The sequence below is a fragment of the Pleurodeles waltl genome, chromosome 11 (assembly GCF_031143425.1).
Source record: "Pleurodeles waltl isolate 20211129_DDA chromosome 11, aPleWal1.hap1.20221129, whole genome shotgun sequence".
NCBI lineage: Eukaryota > Metazoa > Chordata > Amphibia > Caudata > Salamandridae > Pleurodeles > Pleurodeles waltl.
In genome coordinates, this window is record NC_090450.1 from 927,464,789 (window position 1) to 927,484,362 (window position 19,574).

The 19,574-nt window shown below is 43.0% G+C and overlaps 2 protein-coding genes across 3 annotated transcripts in view; one reads left to right on the forward strand and one right to left on the reverse strand.

Annotated features, from left to right (window-relative positions):
* RILPL2 (Rab interacting lysosomal protein like 2) overlaps positions 1-9,773 on the reverse strand; it is a 91,774-nt gene extending 82,001 nt beyond the window's left edge. The window contains exon 1 of the mRNA XM_069215003.1: positions 8,857-9,773. Within this exon, the coding sequence (XP_069071104.1) occupies positions 8,857-9,147 (291 nt within the window). The 5' untranslated portion in view covers positions 9,148-9,773. The remainder of the gene's footprint in view (positions 1-8,856) is intronic.
* Positions 9,774-9,815: 42 nt separating this feature from the next.
* On the forward strand, positions 9,816-19,223 carry SNRNP35 (small nuclear ribonucleoprotein U11/U12 subunit 35). Of its 2 annotated transcripts, none has more exons than XM_069215002.1 (2): positions 9,816-9,859; positions 18,119-19,058. In XM_069215002.1, the coding sequence occupies exon 2, from the start codon at positions 18,122-18,124 to the stop codon at positions 18,914-18,916; it is 795 nt and encodes a 264-aa protein (XP_069071103.1). In that variant the 5' UTR covers positions 9,816-9,859; positions 18,119-18,121; the 3' UTR covers positions 18,917-19,058. The 2 variants fall into 2 exon arrangements, with proteins under 2 accessions (XP_069071103.1, XP_069071102.1); XM_069215001.1 differs by lacking the exon at positions 9,816-9,859 and adding an exon at positions 10,276-10,397 and having other exon boundaries at positions 18,119-19,223.
* The last annotated feature ends 351 nt before the right edge of the window (positions 19,224-19,574 follow it).

Consider the following 19,574-nt stretch of genomic DNA (forward strand, 5'->3'; position numbering starts at 1 on the left):
TGTGTCTTGCCATTGGCTTCCACTCTGAGCTGCACCAGAAAAAGCATTGAATACTTGAGGTTGTGCTCTCTTAGAGCCTTCTCCATTTCAAGGAAACTGCGCCGCAGCCCTTGGACCTGGAGAGTAAAGTCCTGGGAGAAGGTAACTCAAGCATTAACCACATGCAATGGTGGGACACTATGGACGGCTTGAAGAATAACATCTTGGTCTCGGAAATTGAAGAGCCTTGCAATGATGGGTCGAGGCAGTGCACCTGGTTTTGGCAGGATGCCTGGGATGTGGTGGGCTCATTCTACTGAAAAGTATTTGGAGAAACCGCGTGGTTGCAGCTGCTTCAGAATATGATCTTCTATGAACAGGACTATGGCCAGCCCCTCGGTCTTTTCGGGTATCCCTATTATCTGTCTGTTATTCCTTCGGGACCCGCCCTTCAAGTCTTCCACCTTCTCCCTTAACTGTTCCGCAGTGACTTGAAGCGTTTTGATCCGGATAGCTGCCATTACATCCTTAGGGTTAGGTTCGTCCCTCGCTGACTACACCGGTGCCTGAGGCCCCAGGGTCTCCCTCTCCTCCATGGCCGACTCCACAGTGTCTCTGGGTTGAGTGAATCTGTCAAGCTTCAATTGATGGTCCCCTCATACGTTCTTTCCTCCCATCATCCTGCTGATGGGTGGCAGAAGTAACTGCTTGCGAGGGACCAGCGTAAAACTAGAGTTCCAGCAATCTTTAGAGTTGTTGCTCACTTGTGAGGGCGGGTTTAGGTGTGACGAACCCTAGTCCCTAGTGGGGCGGGAAGGTGCCCAGGGCAAGGATACACCTCCGCCCGCTACAAAGGACTCCACGTCGAGCCCCTCAGGTCCAATATTGTCAGATTAGTCCTTGCAACTCCCCCACTCCAAGGGGCCGGTCACTCCCAGGGTGGATGCAGCACCTAGCCAGGACCCCCACACCACCGCCCTCTGGTTGTTGTTGAGGAGTCTTGGGCGGTGCGTCAGGTAATGCCCCAGGGCTGCACCCCGGACGGTTCGCCCCCTAGGACAGAGGTGTCTAGTGTCCAGCTCCCCCCCACGCCCAGGTCAAAGTCCGGGAGAGACCCTGGGCACCGAGGGCCCCCGCGACAAAGGCCTCTTCCAGTCCTGGCCCCAGCCTTGTTCCGCTTGCCAGTTCAATGTAGTAGGAGCGGTCCCAGGTGCACCTCCCGCTGGGCCTTCCTTTGTGGCACCGGTGTCTATCGAGGCAACGCGGACAGCCCCGGTGCGGCGAAATGTCTGCAGAGGTGCCCCTCGTCAAGTGGGAGACCACATTTAGCCCTCACCCGGATTCCAACATCTGGCCCAGCCACGCATCTCAGGAGGCCGGGGCCCACTCGGGCTCTGGAGCCTCCAGCCCTGAACATCTCCGATAGGCAGTCCCTTGGTCAAGCCCTCCGAGTGTCGAGGCTGTCTTGCATGTCTCTTCTCCTCTGAAGGGGAGGATCAGGATCTTTTGGTGTGCTTCAATGGTACTGCCGGCTGACGATGCGGGTTGGGAACTGCAGGCAAGGCCCCAGCTTTGTGCACTGCAACAGGCCCCGCCACGTGGTCCTTTCAGTCGTGTCTGGACACACTGCTGGCTCAGTTCCTCGGTGTCCCCTAGGCAGATGAGGACAGAAATCGTTGTGTTCACCACTGGGGCAGATTAATGTGCCAGATATCAAGGGGAACTGGCCGGGTGGCCACCGGAGCACCTCCGCTAAGCGGCCATCATGGTTGGCTGCCAAACACGCCCCCCAGTTCTGTGACACACAGAGACATCTGCAGTGATCACATTAACCAACTGAGGCTTCATAATTTTTTTTTTTTTTTTTAAAGAGTGCTTTTTCCACTGATTAAGTTCCATTTATTTTCCATCTAAAGTATGTGCGTTATTTTAAATGCAGTTTACCGGAGGTGACAATACAACAAACCAGCTACAGAATATTTTGTTTGTTGTATGCAGCTCATTGATTCCCACCCCCTGCAACTTAGGATCACAGTTCCCATACTTGCACTTTAATGGTTGCATGTAACTTAAAATAGCCTGGAAACACAACAAATATAGTCTAAATGTGTAAGTATTTACTGAGACATTTGCAGCCCCCTGGGAATGCAGTCAAGGACCCCACCCCCCGAGGGGGGGGACATGCCCCACAGTTTGAAGACATCTGCTCTAACGGATCTCCAAGTTTAGAGATCCAAACAGTGTCCCAATGTTTAAACTATTTAACTTGGACACTTCGTTTAGCATACATCCTTCCCACAAAGGTGTTTCTTTTGTGATTTTACATTTCCTCCCCAGGCATTGTGTCACCTTATCCCAGTCTCTCTCGTGTAGCTGAGAGGAGATTCAACCATCCCCTTTCCCTAAATATATAATGCATGAATGTGGGCTTCTCTATCATTGATCACTCTAGCCTAATGGATGGACCATCCCTTCAGGCATGTACTCAATTGCTTATCGAAGAGATCTGGGTTATCCAACAATATGCACAAATATCCAGAAGGGATATCCCACCATTATACACAGACAATGTTAGTGTGTTAAGTGCAATTTTAGGAGTGCCCCATCTCACAGAAGAGACTGTTGTTCCCTGTCCAGGCTCAAGAAAGACTCCGCCAGGGTTAGAAAAGGATGTGTATTGAGTAACATATATTAATCTTGGAAGCATAATCATTTTAAAAAACACTGCTTGTTCAACTAGAGTTATTGGGAGAGATCGTCATCTAGCAACATCAACCCGAAAGTTTCTTAATACCAGATCTAGGTTTTCTTTCAGGAACAGATCTGCCCCTGGTGTCATGTACAGCCCAAGGTACTTGAATCCCACATCTGAAACTCTTATACCTGGGGCTAAATCCTCCTTCTACCACTTCGTTCCACTCTTTGGTTTTGTATGTGATAGATTATTCATAGTTTATTTTCTATCTTGAGTATTTGCCATAATCTCCAAACACTTGGAAAATATTCAGTAATGTCTCCTAGGATCGGGCCATAAAACATTGTCATCTGCGCAAAGGTTTTTTTAAATTCATGTGAACAAGTTTTTATGTGAAATCTCTTAATTGCCTCTAATGTTTGGTCCCAACACACTAATGTAGGCTTTTTTTTTTTTTTAAGTATCGTTGTCTAAGCATCAGTGTGAGCCTTTAATACAATCACCATTAGAAAATGTGTTTCTAATCTTTTTTTTTCTTTAGCAAAAAAGGTTTACTCTTTTGTGCTGTTTGACCTTTTATACTTTCAGACAGGTTCAGCCCATGCACATCTTAAGGCTAAAAGCAGGTTTTAGAAGCACACAACGTATAGCCAGCAACTACAAGAACACAGTTCAGTCTGTGAGGAAAAATCAGAAGGATTGCGCAAAGGGTACCATCTTACAAGTGGGCTTCTGAAGAGTCTACTGTCCTACCTGGGCATGTGTGAGACATTTGGAGGATAGATCTAAACATTGTGTTTGCTAAATAAGAGTAGTATGTGATACCTCTGCACATACCAGGGAATGACAATCACCAATAGAGCAGATAAAAATTGGTTTGTCTTATTACACAATTTGGTCCCCTGGGTAATTTGCGGAAAACGCCAAGCTAAGATTAATTCTCCCCCTGGGAGTATAGTAGGGCTAGGTCATTTCTTCCTATCACCATAGATCTGGACCTCTGCTTGTTGTCAATTTCATCCAGGAAGTGACAGATTTCCAAGACTTGTCCAGAAACATGTCCACCTACACTACATCTTCACTGCCTGCTGACACTTATGTCCTTTATATTTGGGTTTTGTCAGTGCCTGATTCCAGTGTCATGATGGGACAGACAGATATTGAGATTGGACTGGAAAAAATGGGGCAACCCAGTACCCTGGGACCTGGGTGTTTTTCTATACTTCAGACCGAGAGAAAACAAAATGAAAGGAATGGCAACAATGCAGCACTCTTAGTCTGAGTAATGAATTTATTAAGGCACTTCTCAAGGTTTGACAGGGAAAGCGTTTAGGTCAAATGCAGCAACACGAGTACACTTTTGAAAATAATCACAGCAGTAAAATAATAATGATCATAGAAACAAAAAAATACACTACTTCAGCCATGGATAATATATAAAGTGATTATTTATTCATGCACGACGCAAAGATAAAAATAAGACTTAAAAATGCATTGCCATGGGGCTTGACACAGACATCATCTCTTTGCCAGCTGCAAGCCGTGAACACAAACGACCGCAAAAAGAGAGAACTACCCACAATGGGAATCAAGACAAAGGCATCCCCCTTCCGGAAAGAGTTCTGTCTAACCCCAGTCATCAAGATTCCTCTAACATTCTTTAAACAAGCTGGAGAGGAGAGTTCTAGAAACCCTCCCCTTCCTCCCATCCAGTAAGTTGTTTAGAGATTGGCCACATCCCAATGTTCGCACCCAAGACCGAACTGTTCCCTGCTGTACCATAAACCTTCTCTGGTACATCCTTATCTCTCCCTCACTCGTCCATGTTATGTCCCTGCCTTGGTGAGAAAGAGAGAGAGAAGAGCGAAAAACATGTTGCATAAGTTGTGTGCGGAAAAATACCTGCACCACCAATTTGACGGTGTCTGAAGCTAAGCACAAAATGGAGTCAGTGGTCAAGATGGAGCTGGGGGTAAAATACAGATATATTATTCACTTACCCAGTGTAATGCTAACAGAAAGTTTTTCGGTCCCTCCGGTGGAAGAATATGAATTAACTTCCACAACAGTGGTTGTACCATAAAAAACGTTTTGTACTGATGCAGTTCATAAATAATATATCACGCTTATTGGAAACATAAATTCCACAAATTAAAGTAATCAAGGTCGTCCTGTATAACGGCACAGTGTAAGTGAATTATGTGTTAGTATAGGTGCTACAGTGCTATTTACATACAAACTAAAATCAAGCTGTGGTTAAAAGCTTGAGGTCTCTGATTAACACCTCTAAAATTAGGTGTTGTGAGCCTACGGATTTTTTTTCAAACATCAATCCACATTTCAAATTTAATGTCGACGATTCGACCCCAAAACAACAAAATTAATCCAGGCAGGGCATCATCAAGACAGAATACTGAAATAGGAAGCACCTAAAATACAATATGGAAAGCATGTATCAGTAACTTTACCCTCCATCTGGTCAGCATCTATTAAGTCAACAGTAAAACATTATATGGTTATATTATCACATGTGGATCTGATAATATAACCACAGAGGGACCAAAAATCTTTCTGTTAGATGTTGAGTATGGACAGCCAGACCTAGATTACTAAATAGTCGTTTGTTTTCCTTGTTGCTGTGCAGATGTCAGAACATTGAAGATGGGTGATAAACCCCTTACCTAGGCCACACAAGGCATGAAAACAGGTTGTGACCCAGACAAATAAGACTTCCCTCTCAGCTTTGCATGCCTCCAAATAAAAAAGTTTACTCTTTTTAACTATGGGCCTGACTTATGAATGTGAATATGCATGTTTATATTTACTTGTGTATTCTTACTCCTACATCTAGGGGTACCTCTTCACTTTTTTGCTATTTACTATTTCTGAATAGAGATTTACCCCTAACACTACAAATATTATGCAGAAGTCCAAATTGGGTACTATAGGCCCTTTGCTTTTCTCTTTTTTGGAGCTCCTAATCCAAATGTTAATTCTCCACAGGCTCCTCCAGTCCCTGTGAAGGATCTTTCTCCTACCAGACAAGCTCTGCTAGTAGTGAAAGGCAAAACAGCCTCTCTCTAAGAAGGATGCCTTGGAGAGATTGAATGTGGTATATCTAGTCTGTCCAGATCAACTCAGTTGGCTGAGGATGAAGACCTATTTGACCGATCGGAAGCCCAAAAGTCTCCACAGGAAGTATATTTAGATGAATGAGATTTGAAAACCTCAGAAGATAATTTGGATAGGGGTAAGAATGTATATGCAGATGAGGGCCCTTCATCTGAGAAGAGTTCCTCCTTGGCCTTGTGAGAGATAGATTCTACATATTTTATCTCAAAGAATTGTCCATCCAAGTCACCTGACTGGACCCCATCAGCATAGACGACAGACAGTGTGCCGGCCTGACTGCACAAATCCTACACTCTGAAAATGAGAAATCACCTGCAGGAAAAATGCACAAGGCCATCTCTAGAGTTTCACACTTAGCCAACACCCCAGAAACTGACCTCAAGCTAATCATTTTTTGAGCAATTTCATAAGAAAAAACAAAAATGTCATTGCTGGGTCCTGGAAGGCATGCCAGGACAAACTTCTGCACCTATTGGGCTCTTTGTCAAAGATGCTTTACCTGGCATTCCAGCTAAAGAGCACAGTGCTACCGCTTAACCAGAGATTTTTGCATGTTGGACCCAGAGGGATATTTGCCTCTTGGGGGACGCCAGCTACACCATCAGAGCTGAGAGGTTCAAGTACATGTTACTACACATATCCCTCAACGTGTGTGAACTGGCCACTGACAAATTTAGCCCTTCCATGGGGATGAGGGTGGTTTTCTTTTTGGGCACCTATTAGAAGAAGGAGGTTGCCAAATTTGTAAATATCTTTTCCTCCCTGGAGAAGGCACAGACAGTGCTTAAGGTGTTTTATCAAGGAATTTTTGCCAGAACCGGCATGAAAAGGGTGCACTTCTTGTAACAACCCCCTTCCCAGGCTCCCTAAAGAGGCCAACCACCCAGGTGAGGAAGCTGAAATGCCTTAACATGGGTAATACTTTCTTCCCCTCCCTCTACAGAGGATTCAGGGGCTGTCATCACTGTGGTAGATCCCAGGGTGCCTTCGACTCTTCTGCCTATACATGCAGTGCTTTAAATGGGTTGGTAATGTCCGATACGGAGTACCAGTACTTTTTTTATTTTGAGAGGGCGAGGACCTGCACTTCTCAAGAAAAACAAAATACTTTTAATTGGGGTGTACTGGCACTTCTCAGAAATAAGTAGGTTCTCTGATATAGAGTACCTGTAAAACTTTGCACTTGTATAGCGCACTACTCACCCATTAGGGTCTCAAGGCGCTGTACGCATACCGCTGTGGAACCCCTCCTGGCTTTTCCCTGTGAGGCGCCCACTCCCCCAGGGTGAAGCCAGGCATCTAAGCGCTGTGAGGGCCGTTGTGGAGATTAAGCAAGCTATTGCCCAGAGTTGGACCCATTAATTAGATTAGGCACCAAGGCGAGAATTATCTGGTCCAAGAGAATTGAGCCCAAGACCCACTGAGGTGGGAACTGAACCCTGGTCCCGGACCAGATCTCTGCATCAGGGTCTGCCGCTCTAACCATTGTGCCACACTTCTCCTGCACTTCTATGTTTCCATTTTAAGCACTGTATACATGTAAGTTTTCAATGTTGCACAGTAGAGTAGGGAGACAAAATCAAGTTATTCTTTCAATAATGGACCTGTCAGACACAATATGCCTTAGTCCTAGAGACTGTTCAAGAGTTCCTTTCAGAATTCTATGCTACATCAGTTCAGATTGCCCCTCACAGACAGATTCAGTTCTTCACTGAAAAGATGACAATAAAAGAGCAATAGATTTAATAACTCCTTCCGATACAGGCAATGCATACTGGTTCTCTTCATGAACAACGTTTAAGAGCGGAGTAGAAAAGGAGAAGATTTCTAACTGGTTATATCAACCTGTGTGACTTTAGGGCCCGATTCTTTACACATACTTTAAGATGGAGAGTACCCACCTCTTTGACGTCTTAAGATGACTCTTTACAGTTTGCCTAGACCTGAAGAATAAATATCCCTTGATCCCTATTCCAATCCCCTAACCATTGATTTCTTCAGTTGCAATGGCAGACCCTCACCTATAAATTCTTTGATCCTGGACTATTAGTAGCCCCTCGAGTGTTTCGCCAAGTTAATGAATCAGGTGACGGAATTCTTGACGGAGGGGATAAGTCTAAATGTTACTTAAATGGGATTTCTCATCAACCTGACCATGGTTCCTAGTTTTCTTAATAGACTTGAAGTCTGTCATTCTGCAGTTCCAAACCAAAAGGCAAAGTCCTTGAATAAAGAGATTTGCAAGTTCCTGGGGAGAGGCAATCTCCCTGTGTTTGGATAGCCAGGCTAGTCAGCCTTTAGTTGCTTCTGTTCAAGTGATCTTCCAAGGCCCTCCCAACAACAGGAAACTCCAATGATTGAAGATGCTTCACCTTCGCAAGAGCTTGCCCTATGCAGAGGTGAATCACCTATATGAAGATGTCTGTCTGGATCTTCAATGGTGTCTGATACACATGAAGACGTGGAACAGCAGTGGTCTAGTTCCAGACATAATAATGGAGTTAGATGCCAGTCACCACGGTTGGGGGAGCAAGATGTGGAAACGTGACCACGTGGGAATAGATGGTCTCAGGAAGAACTTTACCTTCATATCAACAGTTATCACTACTGTAGGAAATACAATACATAACTATTTTTTTACTTGCAGGCCAGATTGATATGACCATCTCTAGCTGCCGCTTTTGTGCTGCTTGGAAGAATTTTGTTGCACCAATTGTAAAATCTGCTGCCTAATGTGTACCTTATTCTACCAAATGATAGTCTGTGCAGTACAGTGGATCTGCTCTTTAAACATTCAATTCAATTTAATCCACCAACTTGATATCCCAGAATGAAAGCTCTTTGTTCAACAGGCCACTACTACATGCCACATTCCACACAAATAATTACAACACCTCCTCGTTTTAAAAGATATAAAGGTTGTTCTGTTCAGCTACTGCTCTGTGTAGTCTAGTGGAGATACCCAGCTGGAAGTTAAAGGCGCTATTAACTTTAAAGTAAGATTTGAATGCTGTATAGCTGTACCTCCATTTGTAATTGTTTTGAGTTACCTGTCCTTGTGGCCCTTCTCGGAGAAGCTTCTCCAGTTGCATCTTCAAGTTGTCTCTTTCCATCTCCAGCTCCTCCATTACTAGGCTGCTCTGGTTCACCAACGATTCCAGCATCTCAAGCACTCTGACAGTCTTAAACTGCAACTCAGGAACTATGCTGTTAGTACCTTTATAGTCTGTGCTTATTTTCAAAAAGTCCCGCCCTATCACATAGGAAATATCATAGACGTCTCCCACAGTCAACTGAAAAGCATCCTTCGCAAAGGCTTGCTCGGGTGTGTGCTCTTCCATGGCCTTGCAACTATCTGGCTCCTGGAAAAAGCTGAAATGCACTGCTCTCCTTCCACAAAGAGATATCACTTCTTTCAAACCTATGTGAAGACCGCACGCTTGCAGGAACCACTTTCAGTCGAAGGCCAGTGGCTCATAAGAATGCGTGCACAGATCACTCCCCCGCAGAGCACACTGAAACCAGCTCTGCGCAGTGTTTTACACAGGATTGTGCATAGACAGCACCAAGCACCAACTACTCCGTAATATGATCACAGACTTAGACGGACTGCTTCACAGCAAGAAACATGCTGACTCCCACCTGGTACTGTGAAACCATCAGTCGCTGCAGTGCTTCCCATACAAGAGTTAACGAACTGAAACCAAACTAGTTGCAGTGCCTCACACACAAGCGTGAACGACCTACTAACTCAGAAGAACTTTGTAAGTCCAGAGGCTAGCGCCGTGTGGCACACTGAATATGCCAGATGCCTCCTCCTTCTCCGAATAACTTCAACCGAGGCCTAAATCCAGCGCTTCGAAACAATGAGTGTACCGTCTGCCTCCAATCTCCACACTTCCTAGATGTCTAAGCTTTCTGTTGAAGTACAACTTCTGGTACTTCGTTTCATTTCCTCCTGTGACGTGACACGGCGAGTACACACAGCCGCGTCTGGGACCAGTTGCCATAGCTACCGCAAGCACTCCACAGCACTGCGCCATCTTCGTTCTGGTTAGTCGACTTGTTAAACGTAATGGACATGCCCTGTTCTGTTTCCAGGTCGCAAATCGTAGGGAATTGCTATTTTTCTCGTTCAAAGAACTAATACCATTACATTTTTTTTTTACAAAAAGCCGGTTATGTAATTTTATTCTTCTCTTACTTTTTTAACCGTTTTATATTTTGTAACATTTCTAAACCTTTACCTTTCGTAGCAATAACTCACACGTACTAAAATAGTACTTCTACTAAAGAAATAAATATAGTTGCCCGTCCTCTGACGTCTTTACAAGTTTCCGATTGACTCGAGATATTGCGAATAGGAGTAAAGACTCATTCAAGATGGACGTCGAGTGCAAGCCTCTTGGGCGAGTCTTCGCTACAGAAGGGAGGGGACGGGGTTGTAAAATCGAAAACGAGGATTGAACACAAACCCTGAACGTGAAACCATGATTGGCCCTCGTCTCTAACATGCTAGTTGGACGTGATTAAGAGGTTTGCGGCGGTGGTGTCCGTACCTGCCGCAAGGAAGGGTGATTACTGTGCTGAGGTACTGTTATGTTTTTTTGCCTTAGTATATTTTATTGTAATTGTCTTTATATAGCACTCGTTACCCCTGACAAGTCGTTGAAGCGCTTTGAGGCGGGTGACACTGAACTCCATTACCGTGGATAATTGAGTGGTTATTGCTATTATTCTGCGGTTTGAAGGAAACCATTTCATGCGTTTATTCCAGACTGTTTGTGGTAGATTAAATAGGAGTGTTATGGTGGTAACTCAAAATGTCATTCAGCGTGGCCACCACAGACTCAACCGCCTCAAAATCGTCCATCTGTTCAACACCCTGAAGTCGCATCCTAGATAAAAAATCAGCTCTAGTGTTCTTCCCACCAGGAATGCAGTTGATTTTAAAATTGTATTACTGGAAACGAGAAATACGTCTGACAAGCATTGCCAAAGCTTTTCCCGAACCATTAGCATTAAGCAAATGTATTCGGGGTTTGTGATCTGTATTTAAATCAAAACTCATGTCCCAGAGAAAAGTTTTAAAATTGTCATTGGCCCATGAGCAGGCCAGCGCCTCTCTCTCAATTGTGCTGTAGTGTGACTCTGGAGTTTTCAATGAGTGGGAGGCAAAGGCCACAGTGTGTTCTCTATTGTCATAAAATTGTGAGAGAACAGCCCCTATTTCCACTTGGCTTGCATCCATGGTAAGCACACATTTGCTTTCAAGCCTAGACGTCAAGGCTGGTGCATTAGCGTTCAGAGACTTGATTTTAGGAAAGGCTTGGTTAGCTGCATCATCCCAAATGAACTGTACACCTTTCTGCAAAAGCTGGCAAAGTGGTTGCACAAACGGAGCATACCCCTGAATGAACCTGGGATAGCACTCATTCATTCCAAGGAGTGATCCCAAAGTGTCCTTATCTTTTGCTGGAGATAAATCCTGTAAAGCTTGTAATAGAGAAAACGTGGGTGTTTTGCCAGAGCTAGAAATATGGTGATCCAAATAGTAAAACTCCTGACTTAAAAATAATAAAATAATAATAATAAAAAAACATTATTATTTCTCTAGTATGGGTGAAACCCACTTCCTCAAACACCTTCAACACTTTAAATATGGTCTCAAGTCCCTCATTAGTATCGGAGAACACCAATACATCGTCCTGGTAGGCTTGTGTACCTGGTATGTTTAATTAAAACATAATCCATTAGTTTCTGGAACACACTCACAGCAGACGCAAGACCAAACAGCAACCGTAAAAAATTTGTAGGCTCCAAAGGGGATCTCAAAGGTAGTAAGGTCTTGCAAATCTGATGCTCGTGGAATCTGGTGATATGTGGAGTGTAAATCCAACAATGTGAAAAAATTGCACCACTTATATTCGGCAATAACTCATTTATCTTGGGTAATGGGTGACAGTCCACAAACAGCCTAATGTCCCCATCTCTCTTGCATAGCACAACAATCGGACTTACCCACTCCAAGAGGTCTGTATGTGCAATGAAACCTTCCTTAACCAGTTTATCAAGCAGGTTTTCAAGTTCTGACCTCACTGACAACGGTACAGGTCTAACCTTATGGGACACTGGAATGGCATTCATATGAAGTTTTATTTTGTGTTCAAGTTTGTGTATGTTTCCAATTTTATTTGTAAAAAGTTCTGGAAACCCCTGGACTGTTTGTGACCACATTCTGTCACCATTCTCACAAACTGATGTTACCAACATATTATTCACCAGGACAGGATTGGGTGCACCAGGAATGTGCATTAAACCCAACTTTGCTAGATCTTGCCATCCTACAATGTTTCCCTTTTCCATCCACATATATCTTGGTTCGTGTCTGCTTGCCCCAACACTCTAAATCATCCATAAAGAAACCAATCATGTTAATATCCTGATTGCCATATGCCTTAGGAGAAACATCAGGAGCACTTAAAAGTTTGGAATTAGCCCATGTTTGATGATAGAACGTATCTGAAACAATTGTAATGGGTGCCCCTGAGTCTGCCATCATGCTGAGTTTGATTGAGCCAATATGCACATTACGTAGTTGGCCTTTCACAGGTTTCATTTCCATTGAATCCACTTCAAGTGTAAGGACAGTTCTCAATAAATCCTGCAAGCACTCATCCATGACAGATGTGATAGCCACAGAGTTCAACCGAGAACCACCCCCAGAACTCCTGCAGGCCTCCTGGAAATGTCCCACTTAATGTCGTTTATAACATTTTTGTCCCTAAACACGATGCATAATTTCTACGATGTGTTTTAGAACCACATCTAAAGAAATATGTCCCACTCCTTTTATGTGCAGTTCTACTATTTGTATCTTTACTAGACAACACATTTACTGTTTCAGGAACTTGCACAATGTTTAACACATGCAAAACCGGTTCAGGTGCAATACATTTGCTAGAAATAACTGAACTTTCTATGGCTTTGGCCATATCCAATACTTCAGTTAAAGTGGGATCATGAAAACTGAATAAGCTTTCCTGGATTTTCCTAGAGTTGCAACCAAAAACAAATTGATTCCTGTTCACAATATCTAATGTAGCTCCAAAATTGCATTTCGCTGCAAGAATTCTGAGAGCCGAAACACATTCCTCAGTAGACTCCTTCTGAGTATGCTTCCTGTTATTAAAATTAAATCTTTCAAGCAGTACACTTGGCTGTTCTGTAAAGTTGCTTTTAAGCCTTGTAGTAGCTTCCAAATATTCATTCCACCCATCACCATCCACAAGAGTTGTTAAAACAGGTAAATTGTCATAAATTTGCTGTTCTTCAGAGCCTAAATTGCTGTAAAGTATAGCGTTCTTCCTTTATGGGGTAAACCTTATTTGGGACAACTGGTTGAATTTGCACCAGCTGCTGAATATTTGCCACAATAATTGCTTCAAATGGATCCTCTTTACACAGGGAGTAATGTCAGGAAATAGCCTAAAGCAAAACTTTTACCATCAATCCGATGCTCCCCAATTCATAATATAGTGGCAGCGTTACAGCGACATGACCGCACAGGAAGAAACATCCCAACAGACAGTTTAGAAAAAGATTGTGCGCATATGTGGTGAAAATGCCTAGAACGAGGTTAACAAGCGGCACTGCCAACTAAAGTGCAAGAATACAAACCCTTTCCAAAATGGCCGTCATGTCGTAATGACACGGCACGTTGTAAGCAGCTCTGCATGTGACTATTAATGCGTGTGACCGTTGATAGCACATCAGCTGGCAGTCCGAAGACCGCTAGCTTTGCAGTGGTGGTCAGACAACCGTGGCTATGACGGTCTGACCGCCACATTACGAGGTTGGCGGGCAGACCCGCCAACCTGCTGCCATCCCCACCAGGATCAGTGATCCGACGGGCTGATGGCAGTCCTGGTTGTAATCAGCCAGGGCGGCGCTGAACTCAGCGCTGCCCTGCTGATTACAAACTTGTTCTCTGCCAGCCTTTTAATGGTGGTCTGACTGCCATGAAAAGGCTGGTGGAGAACAAGTGCAGGAGACCACAGGAGGACCCCTGCACTGCCTATGCCCTTAGCAAGGGCAGTGCAGGGGTCTCCCTACCCAGCACCCTCGAAATGTGCACTGTCTGCTGTGCAGACAGTATGCATTTCAAGGGTGCTGGTGCCCTCTGCTTGCGGCAGCATTGCCGCCGGCTCTATTATGGGTCTGCGACAATGCTGCCTCACCTTTCCCACTGGGCTGACGTGCGGAAACCTTAGTTTCTGCCTGTCATCCCAGTGAGGAAGTCATAATGGGTCTGGTGGGGAGGTCGCCAGCACCTCACCGACCTACCCTTCGGAAGTTTGGCAGACGTATGTTTTTGTCCCCCAAACTCATAATCAGCCCCTTAGAGTATCATTAGAAGGTGTTAAATGTGGATGTCACTTGAGTGCAGAGTTGGCTTTTTTTGTTAGAAAATGTATGTAAAATGTTCAGTATTGCTTTGTAAATTGGCAGCTATCCTCCTGTTTACTCCAGTAACCATTCTGAAAAGATTTGAACAGTTTTGAAAGACCCATTCACCTCTACAGCAAAGCAACCATGCTGCAGTAATCTGTATCTTCCATATCTGGCGCAGCAAAAGTATATATAATAGCTTAAAACCATATTCAACATTAATCTCACACGTGAGCCCCTGGCTTGGTTACTCCTTTAACTGCATAAAAGAGAAAAATATGTATTGTCACAAATAAAGTTAAAAATCTAGTTCTTTATTGATCCATATTAAAAGTTATTCTCCACGTCTTTCTAAATTAAAGTGGACAATGTGATCTTGCTACTTCCACGCCAACATGGAATGTTTTAGAAGGAAACCTTTCCCTTCCGCGCGGTTTTACAGGAGCAAAATGCACTTTAATTTAGACAACTGTGAAGATTAACTGTTAATATGGATCAATAAAAGTAAATTTTTATCTTTATTTGTGATAGGAGAATTTGTTTTTTCTCCCGGATTTTGTGTAGTGAAAGTTGTAAAGAACCAGAAGTCTGGCATCTGGTGAAGCTTTTAAATGTGTTTCAACTTATTTCTGTATGTGTTTGCCGTTTTAAGTTTTTGTTTCAGGATGGAAAAATAACAATCAGTCAATCAAAGATTGCTTATTTCGGATTTCAAATCCATAAACAGACACAAAATAAAACACAGCATTTCCTTTGCAAACTACGGAAAGCTTAGTTCACAGATTACAAAACTGGTGTGAAGTCTTTGATTATGTGCCAAAAATACCAAATTTCACTGCTTTTCGTAATATTTTTACTGGCATGGATTTTAAAATATAGGGCAGGCTGGATAAAAACCGAACTAGTGGTATCCCTGTGAGCGACACCCTGCGTGTGCGGTCAAAGGCATATTTTCAACCTTTCGAGTCTCCCATGAGGGTAAAATTGAGTGTATTTACAGAGTAAGTGCAATGAAACCATTGAACAGGAAAGTCATTTGGAAGGTTTACAGGGCAAGTGATCCATTTAAAGCCAACGTGAAACATTTTGCTAATCTGGATTGTAAAGATGAGCCCAAGGGATGGTGAAACCCTACAATATAGGGTGGGCTAGCTATGGTCAAAGGTATTTACAAACTTTTGACCGTTGGATGGTTCTTTGTCCATGAACCCCTGACCTAAGGCAGCCAAGTTTCGATTAATAAAAACTGGGACATTACACAAACATAGAAGTAGGACTACAATTATGCATTAGTAGAGCGCACAGTGAATTAATTGACATGGCTTCTAAACATAGGAAATAAGGCAGAAAAGGGGGCATATAACAACTCACACATGCAGTATCAGTATGTTAACTACATTGCATTCCAAAAGGGTTAATAACTAATGCTGCATTCAACAGATGAAACCCTCCTTAGCTGCCTCTGTGTTTAGTTCTCTTAAAACCAAAAAGTGATAAGTTTACTGAAAGTTGCCAGAACAGACGGTCACAAACTTGAACTGTCTATGATAATTGGGGACACAAGTCAACGTACCCTGACTCTGATCTTGAAAATAAAACAGTTGTGATACCTCACATTCCTTTCCTTGAAAAGGGCTTAGCAAAGTAGTCTTTGTTTCTAAAACAAGGAGAGAAAATGGCCGCCATGACTGCCTGTTTGGTAGTAAAGCAGACTGCTATATCTCGGCGTCAGTGTGCCCCTGAGACAATTGAACCCAGGTGTCACTGCACCTTCTGCACTGTTGATAGGTGGGGTTCTGATGACGCGAGAATATTGTACTGTGCACTGTATGAAGTTCTGCTTACATTTACTTACTGATACATGAAATCAAAGATTTACACAATCTCATAAAACCTCCACACAGACTGAAAAAGTACAAGTTGGAACTTACTCAGATCACATACAAGTTCTGTTGGTCGTCATCGACAATAAAACAGAGCACCAATTCAGGTTTAAGTAAACCACTCCCTTTTCCCATGCTTAATCTGACTAGTCCAAGTTCTACTCTGAATTAGTCTGATAATCACCTTCTTATGGATGCCCCGCGCAGTCGAGTACTGCAACACCATGGGTACTTGTCAATGTGTTGGCTCTTGTATGAGTGTGAGGTACGATGCTCAAAAGGGCGATCCTATTAAAGATAATGAAGAATACAATAGTTTTGGGGAGTGATACCGCTTTCCAAATTAGGTTGACTATGGAAGTCCAGGGACGCTTATTTATTTATTTGTTTTTTGGCTGTGGTGGTCAAAGAAAGCCACTCATCACTAAATCTAGTTGCAACAGTGTCAGGCTTGTACAACAATCCATGATAAAAGTGAATCAACTGTAATAATAGATATGAAGCATAGCCCTGCCAGAACCATATTTAATTTTGACCAAGAATATCCTTCTGTTTCAACATTGGGAGTGTGGCTGATTGGATGCCGTAGCGAGATTGGCTTCTAACCCAGAGCCTGACTGCCCTTTGAACATTTAACAACAGCTTCTCTATAGAACACGTCCAAGCACAAGATACTGAAAACTGACTAGAGCCACTGTACCTAAATTGGGCATGAGTTTATGGTGCAAGGTTCAAAATTGAAATTGATCAAAACAGAGTAATGAAAACACTTAAGGTTAATCTTTTATTCAGGTGTGTGCAGAATACATAAACTCATATTCAAACATTATAAATTGAAAATGGTATGTACAGTTTGGTATGGACCAAGGTCAAGTGTACTTACTGCACCTGCCGCAGATACCAAAAAGAAGAAAACTGACTTCACATTAGTGCAGAATCAAAATAAGTCACCAAATCCAACACAGTCTGCCACTTCATGTGGACCAAATACACATCAGATTATCCAACACAGGCTATATTATTTCTCATAGAAGTGCCTATGAGTGCATCATTCAGTGATTTGTGCTTGCAAACCATTCAGAAAAACAAACGTACACCACTGTACCACAGCCATCCCACCCAGAGAACTACATGAATGTGCAGCTCTCGCTGATTGAGCCCTATTCCAATATGCCAGCACACTTCATCGAACCCAGCAAATACCTCCCTGTTCTGCACAGACCCAGCACAAATCTGTCCAAAACACGAACACTTGCACGTATAGTCCGGTCATTGAATCCAGTACACATGCCACTGTTCGAAACAGCTGAGATACACCACGAGTAATACTTGCTCACCTAAATGTATGAACTGAATGCAACCCCTAGATATCCTACTTAATATGCATCCTTTCTGCTTTCAAGTACTTGAACATGTGCACCATTCCCTAGCCAATTCATGTCCCACTGTTTCACATGGGTTGAATACGCATTTGTACGAATTTCAGATTGTCATTCATGCAGACATAACTGAAATCAAAGCTTGCCTTATTTACAAATGCACCAAGTACATATTTGTATATTCCGAATATGTACAGAGCTCAACAAGTTAACACTTACTCCCTGGATTATTGCACATTATGTGAGTTTAGTAATGCAATCACTGTTATTTATGAGTTATACATTTAGGCCTGATAACTAGTGAAATGTTTACGTTCAAGTGGCTGTGTTAAAGTCATGAAGGCTCAGACTCTGTGAAGTGCAGGCTATAAGATGGCAGGTTAGTGTCTTCACGTGGCCAAAATGTTAAATTATAGCTCTCCACAAACGGCTAAATTTTCTAATACTATCTTAACACATATCTAATATGCCACATAAGACGCAGTCTAACCCAGTACATTGAGATTATGTGATTCAGGGTTTGTAGGCGTTTTGTAGCGTGTTACTGATGTTGTCTTATGTAGTTCCTGAAAAAGTAATTATTTGTCTTTTGTTTGTAGAAAATGAATGGCTGGTCACCCATTGCGGTGGAGTACCATCCTCTAAAAGCAGGAAGCATTGATGGCACAGATGAGGAACCACATGACCGTGCTGTTTCAAGGGCTATCTTGTCACGATACGTGCCAAATAAAGGTGTCTGTGGAGACCCTCATCTTACACTTTTTGTTGCTAGATTAAATTTACAGACAAAGGAGGAGAAACTAAAGGAGGTATTTTCCAGATATGGAGATATAAGAAGAATTCGTCTTGTCCGAGACCTGGTAACTGGATTCTCAAAGGGTTATGCATTTGTAGAGTACAAGGAACAACGGTCCATATTAAAAGCACACAGAGATGCAAATAAACTTGTTATAGATCAACATGAGATTATGGTAGACTTTGAGTTGGAAAGAACCTTAAAGGGTTGGATCCCCCGGCGCTTTGGAGGAGGCTTCGGAGGTAAAAAGGAATCTGGCCAGTTAAGATTTGGAGGCCGGGACAGACCCTTTCGAAAACCTATCAATTTGCAGAACGATTCTTACTCTGAGAGATATTCAGAAAGACATGGACCTCCTCGTGAGAGAGTGCGGGAATGGAGGGAAAGGGGCAGAGACCACGAATGGAACAGAGACAGCAGGTGGCAGGAGGAGCGACCCCGGGTTGGATGGCAAAGTGCGAAAGACAAAGAGGACTCGAAAGATGAAAGAAGCAGAGATAGAGAACGAAGGGACAGGGAGAGACCGCGAAAAGAGAGGGAAAGAGAAAAAAGCAGGGACAACCACACCAGAAAACAAAAGGAAGAAGATGAAAACAAGTAGATCTATGTCACTGGCTTTTTTTTTTGTTTTTGTATTTTTTTTTTACTTTTTAACTTTCTCAAATTCACCAGTCTTTTGAGCTTTCTATTTTTCCCTAAATGTTTGCTGGGAAAAACAGAGTTCGTAATTTTTTTTTATACCACTTGTGACACAAACAGTTGATGATTTGAACTTTATTATAGTTTCAGAAATGTAATAGAGTTTGGGCATTTGAAGTAACATCCAAGCCCTGTAAACTCAGTTACTTTGAAAATTTCTTTGAACAAACAAAATAAACCTTGCAGTGATGTAAGTGAGAACAATGAAACCCGTTTCAATGATTTAGATAAAAAAATGTAACCCCAATTTACTTTAAATTTGTAATGAAAGTGATGAAGCCGCTACAAGGTGCACTTTCCAATGGGTATGGCGAGCACATCATGGTCCGCTTCCAAAACACATGGTGGCCAGATTCCATAATGGCAACCTAGCACATTATACTTTGTTGTGTAGTGGATTGCAATTCACTGCCTGCACAGGGCTTAGGTACACACAAAATGTGACCACAAGCCCACACATGCCATTCCCCATCCCCCACATGTGTAATTTCAGGAATTAAGCATGCATTCAATAATGTTCTTCCCACACTTTCTGAGAGTATCAGCAGTTTGCATATGAC